The following is a 16,457-nucleotide window of genomic DNA, read 5'->3' as shown; positions in this document are numbered from 1 at the left end:
TACTAATAAGTAAATAATATAAAACATAAAAAAACATAAGATATGAAGTGAAATTAAAATATTCCAATAATTAGACAACATGAAATATAGTTCAACTAAAACTTTCATCTTTCCCAAATCCCAGTATTCTTTTCATTAACATATAATTCCAATTTCTAAAAACAAATAGCAATGACATATCACATAAGAACTCATAAGTCATCAACACTGTCATCACTAAGGGGTTCTTCATTTGAATCATCATTATGATGAACTGCTCTCTCCCCTTCCTCCTCTCCTATAGAGTCCAATGTCGGGCATTTACTTCAAGATTTATGTAAGTTAGAATATCTATAGCATGAGGCGTAAGCCTCATGCCAGTGAGGCGAGGCGGGCCTCAACCAAATTGAGGCGCAAGCCTCATAAAAAAAACTCGAGGCGTAAGCATCGAGGCGTTTTTTACTGGAATTGCGCAAATGCGGGCCTGAAGGTGGGCCTTATATTGTGCAATTTTAAAACCATGATTACGACATCCGGTTCGACTGGTCAAACTGAACGAACCGTGAACCGCTCATTCTACCGGTTCATTGTCTGATCCGATTTTTACAACATTGGGTTTAAATGAGCCAAGTCGGCTGATGAGTCCAGCTTATCAAGCCACGAGTTCAAGCTCGAGAGCTCGTCTATTAAATGAGCTTGAGTTGCTTGGCTCGTAAGCTCATGAGTCGGTTCGTTATAAGATAATTGATTTATTTTTTAATTTATTTTTTTTTCTCTAAACAAAAAAAGTTTAGAAACACAAAAGAAAATAAATAATGTTTGTAAAAAAAAATACAACTTTTCCAAAAAAAAAAAATTGTATAGTTGGATTTGAAAAAAAAAAATAAAAAGGTTGCCAAGCATTAATAACTGTAGTGAAGTGCCCATTTTTTTATGAAAATAAACTGAAACATTAAATAAGGGAAAAACTATTATTATTGCCATATATATATAACAAAACTATTTCCCCTTTTCTGACACAACTTCCCTGCCCATGTCCTCCGACGCCGATTAGCGATCTTCCTCTTCGATGGGATCTCAAGACCTACTTGTGAGCTCATTTTTATTACCACGAGCCGAGCTCGAGCTCACCTTTTGAGCTTGACTTAAGTTCAAGATTATGCTTTGGCCAGCGAGTCGAGCTTTTGTTAGGCATGACTTGAGCTTGACTTGTCTCGTTTATACCCCTATGTTGTACAGGTCACTCCCTATGCTTGAATATATTAAAGAGAACCTCATAATGGATTTTATTTTGGTTTAGCTTATACAAAGCAAGGGGCCAACTCCATTATGGTTATATTCGAGTGATTCTTAGAAATGATGCATTTCATACCTGTAACACCCCATGTTATCCCTTACTAGTAATATAGAGTGTCACAGAAATAACATCACATTCATTCTTTCCTTTTAATTATTCTCATCACTTGAATACTTATATAAAACATTCATTGATAATCACATTTTTATAATAAATAGAAGCGTTTAATATAACCAAAGTTCATCACATAAATTTTTACAAAGCTACTAAGAAAATTCAAAATATTACAACACTGAACAGTCTATATACCTCAGATGTAGACTCACATACAATATTAAACATTAGAACATAAGTAAAATAAACTTGAACAGTTGAACCTATTCTGCTTCAACTCTTTCTCTTCATTTTCCTGTAACAACAACCAGTAAAAATAACTTGTGAGCTATGAGGCTCAATAAGTTATGTAATTTACATAAAAATTAAATACCAAATTAAAAAGAATAACATAATTGAATTAACTCAAAAATATTTGCAAAACAACATATAATCATTTTTAATGAAATCCTTTCATTTATTTGATGTATGTACCACCAATCTTTAAAGATTTGGCTAAATTTTATAAAAATATTCAATGGAGTCTTGGTAAACCTGACATTATCGCTATTGAACTAATAGAGGTTCATTTTGTATCTTTAGGGTCCTTTTTATCCCACCTGCTACACATGTATCATAACTCTGTGGCACCTTTTGTCCCACCTACAATGCAGGTATCAAATCTCCGATGTCCTTTTTGCCCCACCTGCAATTATAAGTATCATATCATTTTTGGATATTACATACCTTACAAGAAGTCCCTCGACGCATCGCACATGGCTTGATTATTTTTTCATGATGTAGTGCACCTACTCGGACTACCTCACGGGCTCACTTCTAATCATGATGTGAAGTTCATCATAATATTTGTTTGTGCAAACTTTGAAAATGATTGTAGGTTGAACTTCATTTATGTTCAGCCTATCATTCATAGTTCGATGAACAAACCGAAGTTTTCAATAAAATTCTTGGCAATATGTTGCATTGCTTGCTAGGAAAAATCCGAAACATTGGGATGAGGTCTTAGGATAGACCAAATTCGCTTACATATTTTTGCCAAACCACTCTACTGGTATCTTCCTTTTAACATTATGTACAAAAAACCACTTGACCACATTGTGGACATTCTCATGTTACCTAAATGCTACAAGAAATTGGCCACTGTCATGGTTGAAATTTTTGACAAGCTACTTCAAGGCTTTCGAGGCAACCTAGAGCGCACTAGCACTTTATATAAATTTGTTATATATGCTCATTGGTGACATGATGTATTTGTTGAAGGGGACCTAGTCATGGTTTGTATTCTTAAGGAGCATATTCCATCAGGTGCAAATCCAATGCTCCATCCACAAAAATTGGGTTTGTTTCCTGTCACAAAGATATAATCATTGTCACTCACTCGATGATGCCACCACCGATTGCTCTGAATTTGAGTTGAGTTCTTAAATTGGGGAGACTTGATGCAAATTATTCTTATTGGAGAGAGCCTATTCAGCTCAGACCTTGTTTGGGCTATTCTCCCATATTGTGAATGTTTTTCACTTGGTTAATTTTTTTTCTATGTAGAGTACATTTTTGTTTTTCCCTTAGAATGTCTTCATACCTCACACTTTCTATTCATCGAGGGCATATGCGGTTTTGCTTCATATATTTTTAGTTGAGCTTGTATTAGGATACGTGATATTTTGAAGATATTAGAAACCATATTGGGAGGAGTTGTTGCTCAGGTATTATTCGTCTATTCCATTGGCATGCCATCTGGCCGATTCAACGTTAAAAATAAAATTAATTTTCCATGGTTTCATCATCTTTGGCAGCATAGTCTATTCTACTTAGAGATGGTAGTTGACCTAAACCTAATTGGTGGAGATCTTTTTTTTTAGTCATGGGTTGTCGTCTAAGCCCTAAGGGATCTCATAAAGCGAAGAGGAAGCTTTTCAATTATTCCAATCTTAAAGTTAAACTTAGTTAAAAGAGATATTCATGCCCTATTAAGTGTATCATATATCTCACAACTCATAGACTTTGCCATTGTGAATATTTGTTCTTAGCTTTTGTCCAAGTACTATGGTTTAGGGGAACATTTTAGGCATGACAATATGGTTTGAAGAGAGTTTGTTATTGCTCTTACTTAGGGGTTTTTTGGTTTGGCCATTTGGACACTTAAAAATGACATTAGCTCTTTATGAGTTTTTGCCTGGTTTAAATTTTCTTAGCATTAAGAAGAGAAGTCCCTCCCCCTATTAAGTATTTATTTAATGGCACACATCATTGGGAAGCAGTCATCTTATATGTGTTGGGGTTCAAGCTGGTGCTCGAGAGTTTTTCTTGGTCGTGGGTAGTTGGGGATGATGATTGTAATACCCTCTAGTTTAGATGGTTCTTGATGCTACCTATCAACTGGAAAGAAAGTTGTGGGTATATGTGTCTTTGAATTTTAAGAGACCATTTTTAGGATGATGATCTTTTTTGTTATGATTTTCTGATAATCAAACCCATTATCAAGAATGAAGAATAGGTTGAGTAGATCTATCTTTAGAGAGAAGGGCTTAATTTTTTATATCAATTTGCTCAGTAATGATATGTAATAATGAACCCATTAACAGGGTGAGGGTTCTATATATTTGATTAGTTATTGTGACTGAGAACATTTTTTTTTATGGTGGCTTCTCTAGTTGGGTTATATTGATTGCAATAATAATTTCCATCATAAGTGTTAATGCTCTAAGTTAATTTTCTTTGGAGGTTTTGAGCTTTGACTTTGATCATGACCCTTCCAGTTACGATTTTTTTTTATAACCGTTGCCATTTTAGGGGAGAGGAACCTTGCAGAATTTAAGAGACCATTTATAGGATGAGGATTTTTTTAGTTACGATTTTTTGATAATCAAACCCATTATCAAGAATGAAGAATAGCTTGAGTAGATTTGTCTTTGGAGATGAGGGCTTAATTTTGGAGATGAATTTGCCCGGTAATGATATGTAATAATGAACCCATTACCAGGGTGAGAGTTCTTTAGATTTGAGTTGTTATTGTGACTGAGAACATTTTTTTTTATGATAACTTTTCTAGTTTGGTTATGTTGATTTCAATAATGATGTCCATCATAGGGGTGAATGCTCAAATTTAATTTTCTATGGAGGTTTCAAGCTTGATACATATCCATTCACATTTTAGTGCCTTGCAGCTAAAGCTGAATTCCATTTGGATTGATATCTAATACAATTATAGGCTCTTTGAACTTTTGGAAAGTGCTCTTTTATTTATGAAGTTGTAGTTCGTTTAATTGAAAAAGGTATTGAACACCAACCCAATTGTTAGGCTTGCTGAGTGGTCCTACTCCACACAACCTATTTTTAGTAGTTTGGTGGAGACTATTAATTGCTTTAATTGCTTTTAAAGCTCGACCATCTTTGCCCCCCTTTGCTCTAGGCTGGTCAGCTGGTCATTCTTTCATTTCCTTTTCAGATCGGTTTGTTCAGCTTTTGCAGGTTTTGGAGTTTCGACAGTTTTTGAAGCTTTTTGACCTATCAAAGAGATTGAATATCAAGAGTTTTGCATTTTGTGTACTCAAGATTCATGTGGATGTTCTAGTAGCCTTTCTTGTCATTGAGGATTATGGATTTTTTTCTTATTGTTTAATTGATAATTTAGTAGAGTTTGATTTATGCTTGACAGTTCCGATATTATAGCTCGAATAGTTGGAGTTCTTGTATTGTTCTTCTGTGCCGAAGCCCAAATCTGTCTGTGTAAGCATGGTTGTTAGCATAGAAGAACACAAGCTCGACAATAATGACCATTTGCTGCTTAAAGAATTTTATCAAATAAGATCTTTTCTATTCATAGACTTTTTAATGAACCTTACCGATCATCTTCAATACCTGCTTGTGAATGTCTCCATATTTTGCCAATAAATTGTAAAAAAATATCCATTTGACATGTAAGCAAACGTCCTCTTCATTTGAACATGATTCTTTCTTTTTTTTTTCTTCAACTTACTGATGTGAAACCAGGAATTGAATTTAGAAGCTTAATAAAATATTATTTAAGTGGGGAAATTGCAAGCTTAATATTGTTCACAATTGAAACTTTTCAGAGATCTTAGAATTCAACTACGCTTAGGCAAGAGCTTACACCTAAATTAGCAAGACCAGTAAAATAACAACGGTAATAAAAGTAAAGCAAATGAAAAGCCAACTAGAATCCCGCGGTTAACAAAGCGATTGTCTTACCTTGAGGCTGCACTCATTTACCTACTTCTAGGCTTGTTGGAAGAAGAAGAACCACACAAGTGATGAAGCCACTCCGAGGGTGATGGTGCCGTAGATCCGTAGGGAAGGAGAGGACGGTGCCGGACGTGGAGGTGGTGTGAAACGACGCCCTTCGATGATCCACGTGTGGACGGAAAAATGATCGTCGATGGACTCCACTAGAGCTGGTAGAATCCGGTCCAAATAGTCTTCGACGGTGTCGTCGAAGTCAAAGCCGACGTCGAAGAAGGGAGATCTGAGGATGTTCACTCGTCCGCGGTTGTCGTACTCAAACCCGAAATTCCACTCGGGTACCTCCATGCATTCTTGAAGATGCGAAGGGGTGGTCGCCGCAAGAAACTCTCCAATGAGAGGAGAGGGGGCGGCGGGTAGGAGAGGGGAGGGGGAAGGCCGGCGGTAGGATGAGGATGAAAGGAGAGTTTGATTCTAGAAACTGAAATTGATTTCAGTTTTAGTGTTTTAGGAGGGAAGAATTATGAAATTTGAATTTCCAATTGAATGCAATTAATGCACTAATGGAAATTAAATTAGGGTGGGATTAATGGGGGCCGGCGGTAGAGAGAGAGGGGAGGGAAATAAAAGAAAACTGAAATTGTTTTCAGTTTTGGCACAATTGGAGGGAGGAAACGTTTGGGGATAATTGGAATTTCAAATAGGAGGAAGTATTAATTTCCTCCTTAATTGAATCCCACAAAAGGGGGGCCGGCGGCATTACTAGAAGGAAAGAAATAGGGAGAGAGGGAAGGGGGTTTCCAATTTGATTTGATGACGTGGCAAAGAATTTAAGGCTCCCTAATTATCATAATTTGAAATTGAATCAATCATGACAAAAAACTTTCCTAATTTAGAATTTCAAATTAGGAAATAATTCAAAATTTGAACCTCAAATTTCACATGGGAACTTGGTGGAGATGGGGAGCCGGTCGGGTGGGGGAAGGATTCTCGGCAAGGTGGGTGGCCGGCGGTTGGGAGCTTGGCCGGCGGTGGGGAAACCCTAGGGAGGCCGGCGGCAATGGCTAGGGTGAGCCTTGTGTAGAATTTTGTGAAGGGGGAAAAGAAAGGAAGACGGAAGAGAGAAAATACTAGGGTAAACAATTACCTAGAGAAAGGAAGACGGAAGAGAGAAAATACTAGGGTAAACAATTACCTAGGGGGAAAAGAAAGGAAGACGGAAGAGATCTCGAAGAAGAACTCACCAAGAGATCTCGAAGAAGAACTCACCAAGAGATCTTTGTTGCACTCACAAAGAGAACATAGAAAAGAAATTTCATTTCATCCAAATTATTCTCTCAAGTACAATGACAAAGCCTTTTATATAGGCTATCTAGAAATAAAATGCATAAAGACGATAACGCCCTTGGGCTACAATAAGCACTAATTCCCTCATAGGGGTACAAAAGGAAAAACAGGAAATATAAATGACATGAATAAAATAAAGCATAAAAAATAAAGGCTCTGAATCAAGGCCATTGATCGGCGTCTCCGGCGATGGTACACGTGTCGAAATCCGATGCCCCCATCACTTACTATGACCGAATTGTGCCTGTCAGGATTTTGTTTCCTCTTATCGTGCAAATCCCTTACAATCAAACCTCATTCTTGCAGGCATGTCAAAAAGCACTTGAATTACGCTGGAGCAAGTTTCATAGAAATGCGAATTTCTTGAAGCGCGAGTTAACATGGAAGTAAGTAAATTTTCTTCTGTACGCTATTTCTACAAAAATGCTTCTAAACCCACTTTGATCAACACTCAGTAACCAGGAGATGATTTGGTGTGTATAAACATGAAGAAAATTAAGTGCCACATCAACTTCTGGGTTGTTTGGTGTTAGAATAACGAATTGGAAGCTCTTTCTTATTCCAGTTTTTCTTGCTTTATTTTTACTCAGGTTTAATGGGCATTTACTAAAGAAGGGTATATCGGGGAAAATCACGGTGGATTATGATAAGAAACTTCTTTCAGTAGAGGTTCTTACTTCACTTCTCTCACCCTGTTCAGTACATCTTACCCTGTCTTGCTTTACGAGGTCTTTCACTTTATTTTGTTTCACTCAACTTAATATTACCGTTGCTTATAGGTAAAAATGCCTCAAGATGCTTCAGGAAACAACATTAGAGACACTAGAGGCCTTTCAGGTTAGCGAATTATTATATCTGGAACTGGTTTGTAACATCAGAGGCACAAAGCTGTCCGGTAAAACTTACAACTACATATATTATCCTTTTTCAGGTGGAGAGCGTTCTTTCTCTACACTTTGTTTTGCACTAGCTCTTCATGATATGACTGAGGCCCCTTTTCGAGCTATGGATGAATTTGATGTCTTTATGGTAAGCCTCTATTAAGATCAACAACCCTTATTGTTCTTGAGACCGATTGGTGAAAGTCTTAATGTTATTAAAATATTTGAACTTTTGAATTGGTCTTTTTTAGGATGCAGTTAGCAGAAAAATCAGCTTAGATGCTCTGTTAGAATTTGCTATAAACCAAGGTTCACAATGGATATTTATTACCCCGCATGATATCAGGTGAGACAAATCTTTGTAATGTTCATTGTATTATCTTTTTTTTTTTTTTTACTGAGATTTTGGTTGCTTTCAGTATGGTGAAGGGTGGGGACAGAGTCAGAAAGCAGCAGATGCCAGCACCTCTTTCCTCGTGATTTGTGCTCATCACTTGTTGTTGCAATGAAGGTATGAACTGAATCCTTAAAACGGATTTAACTTGGCAAGTGAATTTTCAGATTAGCACAAATTGCTATTTTTAGTGTTTTTCTAGCAATATCTCAAGTTTTTGTGTGCAGTTTTGTAACATGAATGAAATGTTTCTGTATATAGCTGAAGCTCTCGACTTTTTTGTTTTTCTAGGTGCAATTAATTTGTCAACTTTCGTTTTATCACAATTGTTGATATTTCTGTATTTGTAATTTATAAAGTGGCTGTTTGATTTCTGTTCTCTTTATTAAACTTCACCATAAAACTCCAAATCCTATATTTTAACAAATGTAGAGAGAGAGAGTTAATTGATGTAGTTAACAGATGATTTGTAGCTTGTTCCTGGCTTCCAGCCCTGCGGAATCACGTTTATGGCTGTTAGGGTTTTGCCGGTGGCGAGAGTGGTCAGCCGGAGGGAGAAAGGTGGTTGTAGTGGTGATGCCCAGTTCAGCTTCCAAACAGCCCCATTCAAGTTCTGCATTGCCTGCCATTTGGCTCCGGTACACGACGGCAGAAGCTCGACGGCGCCAAGATCACCGTCGCCGGCGACGTACTCCGCCACCACCGCGAAGTAGTATGGGTTTGCTCCGGAGTCCACGTGGAAGACGATGTTTATTCCGTAGTAGTTGCAAGGAACCCTGCGATGCCGTTAAAGTCAACAACTTTTTTCATATATTTTATATTTATAGTATTTTCACACTGCTTTGACTTAGAGAATTCAAACTTTTATTAAAACTAATAAAATCGTTACATAAAATTAAAAATAATTCTCATAGTATAAAGGCTGTAAATATGCCGAATTACAAGATTTCATGTCAAAATCGGGTCAATTTTAGATTTCGGGGTCAACCTGAATTCGACCCGGAATTTGAAATGAGTCAAAAATCAGGACTCGAACCAGATTTTCTTTGGGTTTGGATTGATCCGAATTCAAAATTTTTATGTCGGGTTCGACTCAAATTTTTAGGTTGTGTCAATTTTTGACACTCCTAGTATAAATTTTTTGCAATATTAAACAACAATTGGAATATGAGAAAAAAAAACTTTCGATATATTTTCAAAATTTCCATGCATTTCAGAAGAATATAATATATATATATCACCTTATATATTGTATTTGAATGGCACCTGCATTGCGCAGCTCATTGGCTCTGCCGGAAATGGCCATCGCTCCAAAGGCCGTCCCGCTCAAATCGAAATGGTAAGGCTGGGCGACGCAGGGCCCGCCCGGACACTCGTCGGTGATCACCACCGTCACCGGATGGTTAGAACACGCCGCATTATTCGAGCATTTCACCTGATCATCATCATCATCAGAGAAATGCTAAAAATTCAAAAATTCTAATTGTTTTATTTTTAAGTATGTGGTAAATAAATTTGATTTTGATTCTCAAAAAATGCGTAGAGCTTGGCTCGAGTCACCCCGCTCCTGAGTTTGATTAATTATTCGAGTTCGATTTGACATTGTCATATCAAAGAGAGAGTGAGAGAGAGAGAGATTATGATTCAAACAATGATACATCTTCAAAAAATTATCTTTATCAGACATGAATCTCGAGGTAAAATCAAGTTGGAAATTTTAAAAATTTAATCCAGGATCATTTGAACTCTGATTTCAACAAACTTATAGTCGAACTGAGCGTCTCAAAAATATGAACCCAACGACACCAAATTCAACTCAATTTGAGCCCAAATGAGTCTGAATCAAAGACTTGAAGAGATGTTGGAAGGTTCAAACCACAATTTGGATTACCAAACGGTATCCAAACATGACATGCTTATAGTCGAATCGAGCGACTCAACGAGACGAATCCAACAAGCCCAAGATTGCCGAATTCTGATATTGTTAAGACCCAAACGGTCCATGATCAATGGATTCAATATTGGTCGTCCATTTGTACCACTCCACATTTGCCCTTGATCCTCCTCCTATTTACGGGTCATATCATCTTCAAAAAATTATAAATAGCCTCTTATTTCTCTTGAGAGGGGACTCAAGCAAGAAGAAGAAGAGAAGAAGGAAGGAGGGAAGAAACTCCTCCTCGACCACCATCGGAATTATGCCCGACTTCCGCGGGATGCTGTAACTCTTCTCGATTTCCAAGTGACGTCGAAATTATGTCTAATATTCAAGTGATTCTGAATTCATCTCGAATATGGAAGTTGTTTGTAATTGGATTTCAATCCGGAAGTGAATCATTAAAATTTGATCATCCTAACTTTTAAGAACGAGTCAGCTTTTTGTATCTCAAGCAAACACTAGTGGAATTCTTTCAACTGGACGTGGCCCCATGATTTTTTCTCTTTCCAGATTTTTCTACGTAAAAATCAGTGTTCTTTCATCTTCTGTTTTGTGTTCTGAATATTCGTACAACGCTTAGACGAAAACTTTCTAACTCTATCGCCGCGTATATTCTAGTACGCAACAATTATAGTAAGAAAAAAGATAAATTAGAAGAAAAAATGATTGTCACTTAATATAAAAAAAAGTAAAAGTTAACTTTTAAATATTTTTAAGAACTTTGTACTTAAAATCCAAAATATAATATATTTTAAGTGTATTTTATATTAATATTTTTTTAAATGAGCTAACTCACAAGCTAATCAGTTGAGTCAAGATTAGTTCAAATTTGACTCATTAGCTCATCGAGTTCAGCTCACAAGTCATTTATTGAGCCTGTTCTCACTTACATTAAAAAAGAAAAATATTAAATTTAAAAAATAAAAGAGCAATTAAGATTTCAAATAAGTGTTTATTTCATTTCTTGAAAACTAAAACATTCTCTCTTTATTATGGTTTAATAAATTATAGATAGAGATAGAGTGTATGTGGATTAATTATTCTGGGTAGATTTCGGACGTCGTCCGGTGTCGAATCACAGCGTGCCAAGTCACCCATTTGTTGGGTACCGGTTCTCAATACTATTGTGTACTATGTGATATGGCGAGCTATGATTTGCGTCCAGACAATCTGAAATCCACACAGAATAATTTCGTATATGTTTGAGTTGAGATTTGATAAGTATTTTTCTCCTTAATTTTGATTGCTAAATAAATGAATGGTCTCATTTAAGTAGTTTTAATATAATTTTATTTCATTCAGTATATTATAATATATTAATTGTGTTTATAGGCTTCTAATCAAGAGATTTTGAATTCGAGATCTTTTACATAGATTATGCATGAATTTACAATTAAATTCACTTTGCCCTTACCATCACTACCATAGCCATTGGGACTACCATACCAAGTAGCTCCGGCCGGCGACCAGCCAAAGGAGAGGGAGTAGTTTAGGCTTTTGGGCTTAAAGCTAAGGGTAGGATCAAGAAGAGAAAGGAGAGTGAGAAGAAGAAGAAGAAGCAAGAAGCTAATGGCCATGATAAATATTTACAACCAAGAATATTCTTTAGTTAAAATAAAAGCTTAGGGTATTTTATAAGCAGATTCAACCACTATATCACTGTGAAACAAATTCAAAGAGTGAAATGTTTTTAGTCTTAAAGCATTATTAGCATTAATTGGGCAATTATACACTTATTTATGTACATGGCAATTATATACTTATCATCTTGGTCTGTTGGTTAGATGCTTTGATTACTAATCAAGAGGTTTTGGGTTTGAGACTTTGTGTGTACGAGTTTGACTTAATTGACCCTAATATCCCCCAAAAAAAGGCAGACTTACAAATTATATAAGAAAGATAATGAATTGGTGGTGTAATACTTTTTTACATTAAAAATTAAATTAAACTCAAATTTATTGTATTTATTATGAAAGTGTTTATAAAGAACATTCAAAATGATAGAATTAAATTTAATAGAGTGCTTAATCATAGCTCATTTAGGCTTCATTTGGGGCAGATTTCTTAATGTTTTCTAAAACGGCTTTCTAGTACTAAAATATCTAATTCAAGAAATTTTTGTACTAAAAAGTTACTTTATAAAACAATAAAAAAATTGTCCCAAATGAAGCCTTAACTTGTCTGCATTTAATGGAGCATTGCTTCTTTTAATAAAAGTCATTTTAAGAAAAAATGTGTAAGATTTTGTGCAAATTTTAAATTGTTGCATTGGTAATTTTAAGAACCACATTGTCAATGTTCATGATATTCATCATGGGTTAGCCCAACATTAGTAAGAAATATCAGCATTAAAGATATCAACAACCTAATTTTGTGATATTAAAATAATTATAATTATACAAAATATGATTATAATTTATAAAATAAAATTATTAAAAAATTAACCAAAGTTTACTCTTAATTTATTTGGAACTTTAGTTGAATTATTTATCATTGGTGTTTTACCACAATACAGCATCAGTGAACTATGATATATATTGAAATAATGTTGTTAGGTGGCAAAGAGGATGGTCTTGTCCTTCATGTTGGGCTGTCTATTTTGGCTTGCAACTAATTATTAAGAAAAAAATTGTATTAGAATATCTTGATAAATTTATTTGTTTTTGTTTAAATGTTGGGGCCGAGAAATTGTTTGTGTGGCATCCGGACGTGAAGAATTGTCCGAATTGTGAGTGTGTACACTCACATATTCCAACGGTTCTTCCGATCCGGATGCCACACAAGATAATTTCTCATAAGGCCAATACTCTCAAGTGTTATTTGATAAAATTAAATCCGATGTGAGTGTCTGTGTTTCAGCTAAAATTAATCTATTTAACATTCCTTCATATAAACATACAATTTATGTCGTTGATCTTGATTTGTTAGTTAGTAGTTTTGACTATCAACTAAGAGGTCTTGAATTCGAAACTTACGTATGTGATGTGTGTATGAATTTGTCTTAATTAGCTCAAATTTCTTAAAAATAACAAAAGGAAACATACAATTTTTTTACATTCACAATGAGAACTTTAAGCTTTATTTTAATGAAGATGTACATAATACTTTCTTAGAAGATTCATAAAGCCAATCTAAATCATTTGGTACCTCTTATTCTAAAATTTTTAACTGAAGAATCCCCTTATCTTGTGAAAAGTAAATATGTCAAAGAACCTGGGCTAGCTTCACTTGCCTTTTCTCCTTCTTCCATGACAGAATCCCTGATGCGCATACAGATCTCAAGCTCCTTTCAATTTGATATCCTCCTCCAAAGCTCACCTCTCTCTCTAAATGCCTGCAGTAGCTTTCAAACACACTTACACTCACTTGCAGCTTGAAACCCATCAAGAACAGGAAGTTCAGCTCCAAGCTGTTCATCTCCTGTGTTGATATCCCTCCTATCTTGGCAAAATATGAGTTCCTATAATTCCTGTAAACAAAAATAAATAAATAAAAATAAGATCAGAGCAGTGATTACTTTCAAAAGTTTATGTGGCTGAAAGTTAAATTATTAGCTTGTAGTAGCTATAAGAAAATTACTTTTAAATTAAAAAAAAAAAAGTTATGTATAATGCCTATAATAATTTTACAATCATTTTATAAAAAGCTATAATCTCCCCAAATAAATTATAAATTTAACACTCCCAATCAATAGAATGCTACCTAGAATGATCAGACTTAACAACAAATCCCCTTAGTTGTCATTTGTCTATAATTAAATGAGAAAATTTCTGATTAAACATTGGCCAAAATAGATCTTCAAATCATTAAATCTTTTTTTAAAATAAATTTAACATGATAATTAATTGATTAGCCCTAAAATCATCATCAATGACATTGAATATCAAATATCAATGAACTAATTACAATCCTTCAAATCATATTCCTACAGCTAATTCCCAGTCGTCATTAAATGGCCGATACTCTGCCAGCCATTATTCGACGGATCGCTCACTTTACGGGCAAGAGATTTCGGATCCTCTGCAGTTACAAATGCAGTTAATATCATCGTAATCGTGTATTTCGCTCATGGTTGCTAGAACTCAATCCAACAATTACTTCATCAAATTCTGAAGAATTCTCTCTTAGCCGTCCAAAACTAAACTTAAGAAGGAAGAATTGTAATTGTAAACAAACTTACATGTCTTCAATGAACTTGGAGGCGACCAACACGGCGGTGATCAGAAGCCGATGAACATTCCAAATCGAAGCACAGAAACATGGATTCAACTCACAGAGCCTGTCGATGTAAACGTATGCGACGACGAACACCGGCGGCATAACGCGAGCGTACCGGAATATTCTATCGAGGAATGATTGTATGCTCATATCAAGCACCCGCCGGCTCTCAAATGCCCTAATCCTTACATCCTTCTTCGCAGAGGCTCCGCAAGCTGCAATGCGGTCGGTTTTAGCCACTGCGCGGTCAATGAGGGAAGCGAGAACGGCGATAACCAGCGGCGACGAAGCGTCGGAGTTGCAGGGGAACGAGTAGAGGTCGGAGCGAAGGCGGCTTGGGGAGATTGAAGTCATCGTCGACATTCTTTAGGGTTGAAATAAGCTTATTTGAAGTAATTTGGGGAGGAAGGAGGACGGCGAAGAAATGAGAATGAGAATGATCAGCGAAGACAGCGGTGTGGATGGAGACTGGAGAGACGATATAAATGAGAGAAGGGTTTTTTTTGTCGGTTGGGGGAATTTCAGATCTGATGAAAGTTGAACCGGTTCAACCCCGGTCCAAGTGTCAACTAGCCGATTTTACTTGTTCGATTTGTTTGAGGTTTGTTTTAGTTTTATATATGGGTTCTAGTCACCATGCTGCTATCATATAACCCCAAAGGATTTATTTGAGGATTGATTATTCTGTGCGGATGTCAAAAGTTGTATCGAGGTCATGTCATCCTTGTGCTCGGCACTACTCTATACCGCGGTTCAGTACCGCTAACGTGATGCATTCTGATTGGTTCCCGGACAGCGTTCTGTGATCAGTCTCTGCAACAGAATAATTTCTGCCAGGTCAGCGGGCTTATAGGAGAATGGTCAAACTGTGAGAATCAAGTCACGGTCAAACTCTCAGAATCAAGTCACATTTTTTTTTATCCAATTTAGACACCCGTCAAAATTGTTTGAGTGATAGCTCGGAGAAAAAACACATGTATAGCAAGTTAACCTGATAGTACATGAGCATTGATGAGTGGCTCCTTTCTATAAGAGAGACGGCTACAACATTTTATAAAGTTAACTGTGAAATTGTTATAGAGAAAGTAAATTCGTCATTATGGTTGCAAAAAACAGTTTCTATCACAAAAATTTCTGCAAAACATTCAGAAAGCAACAATTAAACTATATCCAAATAAAATTATGATTACTGTCTGAAAAACAAATAGAAAGCTAGCTCAAATAAACTCTAAGTCTAAGGAGAAAGTAAAGATTTATCCTATACAAAAATACAAAGGTTATGCTATCTCCAAACTGATATATTAGTGATTATTCAGGAAGATGTTAAAAGAGCCATCGTGGGGAAAGCAAATAGGATTCTTCTAACACAAAAGCACAAAGGAATCTAGAAAATAGGTTAACTTAAAGACTTCAATAATTTGATGAGAAATTAGGTTTGATCTAATGCAATTAATATTTAATAGACTTGCTTGAATATGTAAAAAGGAATCTAGAAAATAGGTTAACTTAAAGACTTCAATAATTTGATGAGAAATTAGGTTTGATCTAATGCAATTAATATTTAATAGACTTGCTTGAATATGTAAGAGTTCTTTTAAATTAGGACCTTCATTGTAAAGATTTTAAATGCTAGTTGTTATGGAAATTTCTTCATGTGTTAGCACATAGTTATCGCATGACAAGTGATAAGCGTAAGGTGTTCTACGAGTTGCGAGGGCATATCATGAAGGGATTCACTGTAACCTTTGATTGAGAATGGAATACTTCAACGGTTTAACACAATAATGATTAGCGGGCAATAGCATCATTAAGAGATCAAAGTGAACTCTAACATTGTTAAATGGCTTTACCAGGTTAACTAATCCTACTATTAGGATAGTTTAGTATGTGCGGAGATCGAACACAGAGAACATTCTGATTTGTCTCTGTGAACTATATTTTTACTATTCACCACTGTGCTTTAACTGTTCACAGAGATAAAATCGAACGGTTCTCCATCCTAAATGAGAGGTTTATTATGGACTTAAAAGTACTATCTAAATGACCCAAACTATCCTATAATAATTCACAAAAACTTCAAATTCA

The 16,457-nt window shown here is 35.6% G+C and overlaps 3 protein-coding genes across 8 annotated transcripts in view; 1 reads left to right on the top strand and 2 right to left on the bottom strand.

The window, feature by feature from the left end:
- The window catches only part of LOC110096031 (structural maintenance of chromosomes protein 6B), a 98,389-nt gene extending 88,876 nt beyond the window's left edge, over window positions 1–9,513 (top strand). For 4 of the 6 annotated variants that reach the window (XM_028700135.1, XM_020821785.2, XM_028700132.1 and 1 more), the window contains 6 exons: window positions 7,247–7,326; window positions 7,531–7,609; window positions 7,720–7,777; window positions 7,872–7,969; window positions 8,073–8,167; window positions 8,241–8,589. In XM_028700135.1, coding sequence (XP_028555968.1) covers window positions 7,247–7,326; window positions 7,531–7,609; window positions 7,720–7,777; window positions 7,872–7,969; window positions 8,073–8,167; window positions 8,241–8,301 — 471 coding nt within the window. In that variant the 3' untranslated portion in view covers window positions 8,302–8,589. Of the gene's footprint in view, window positions 1–7,246; window positions 7,327–7,530; window positions 7,610–7,719; window positions 7,778–7,871; window positions 7,970–8,072; window positions 8,168–8,240; window positions 8,590–8,677; window positions 8,800–9,494 lie in introns of those variants that run through there. The other 2 variants (XM_028700134.1, XM_028700133.1) reach the window with 2 other exon arrangements.
- On the bottom strand, window positions 8,658–11,731 carry LOC110096026 (expansin-B15-like). The gene is made up of 3 exons (XM_020821777.2): window positions 11,558–11,731; window positions 9,457–9,677; window positions 8,658–8,991 (listed from the first exon to the last, which is right to left on the bottom strand). The coding sequence occupies exons 1-3, from the start codon at window positions 11,729–11,731 to the stop codon at window positions 8,658–8,660; spliced, it is 729 nt and encodes a 242-aa protein (XP_020677436.1).
- A 1,571-nt stretch (window positions 11,732–13,302) lies between these two features.
- On the bottom strand, window positions 13,303–14,802 carry LOC110096036 (cyclin-U2-2). The gene is made up of 2 exons (XM_020821795.2): window positions 14,335–14,802; window positions 13,303–13,623 (listed from the first exon to the last, which is right to left on the bottom strand). The coding sequence occupies exons 1-2, from the start codon at window positions 14,733–14,735 to the stop codon at window positions 13,359–13,361; spliced, it is 666 nt and encodes a 221-aa protein (XP_020677454.1). The 5' UTR covers window positions 14,736–14,802; the 3' UTR covers window positions 13,303–13,358.
- Between the last annotated feature and the right edge of the window lie 1,655 nt (window positions 14,803–16,457).

This window comes from Dendrobium catenatum, unplaced genomic scaffold (assembly GCF_001605985.2).
Source record: "Dendrobium catenatum unplaced genomic scaffold, ASM160598v2 fragScaff_scaffold_1456, whole genome shotgun sequence".
Taxonomy (NCBI): Eukaryota; Viridiplantae; Streptophyta; class Magnoliopsida; order Asparagales; family Orchidaceae; genus Dendrobium; species Dendrobium catenatum.
The sequence above is the reverse complement of the archived record's forward strand: the minus strand, read 5'-3'. Positions and strand labels throughout refer to the sequence as shown.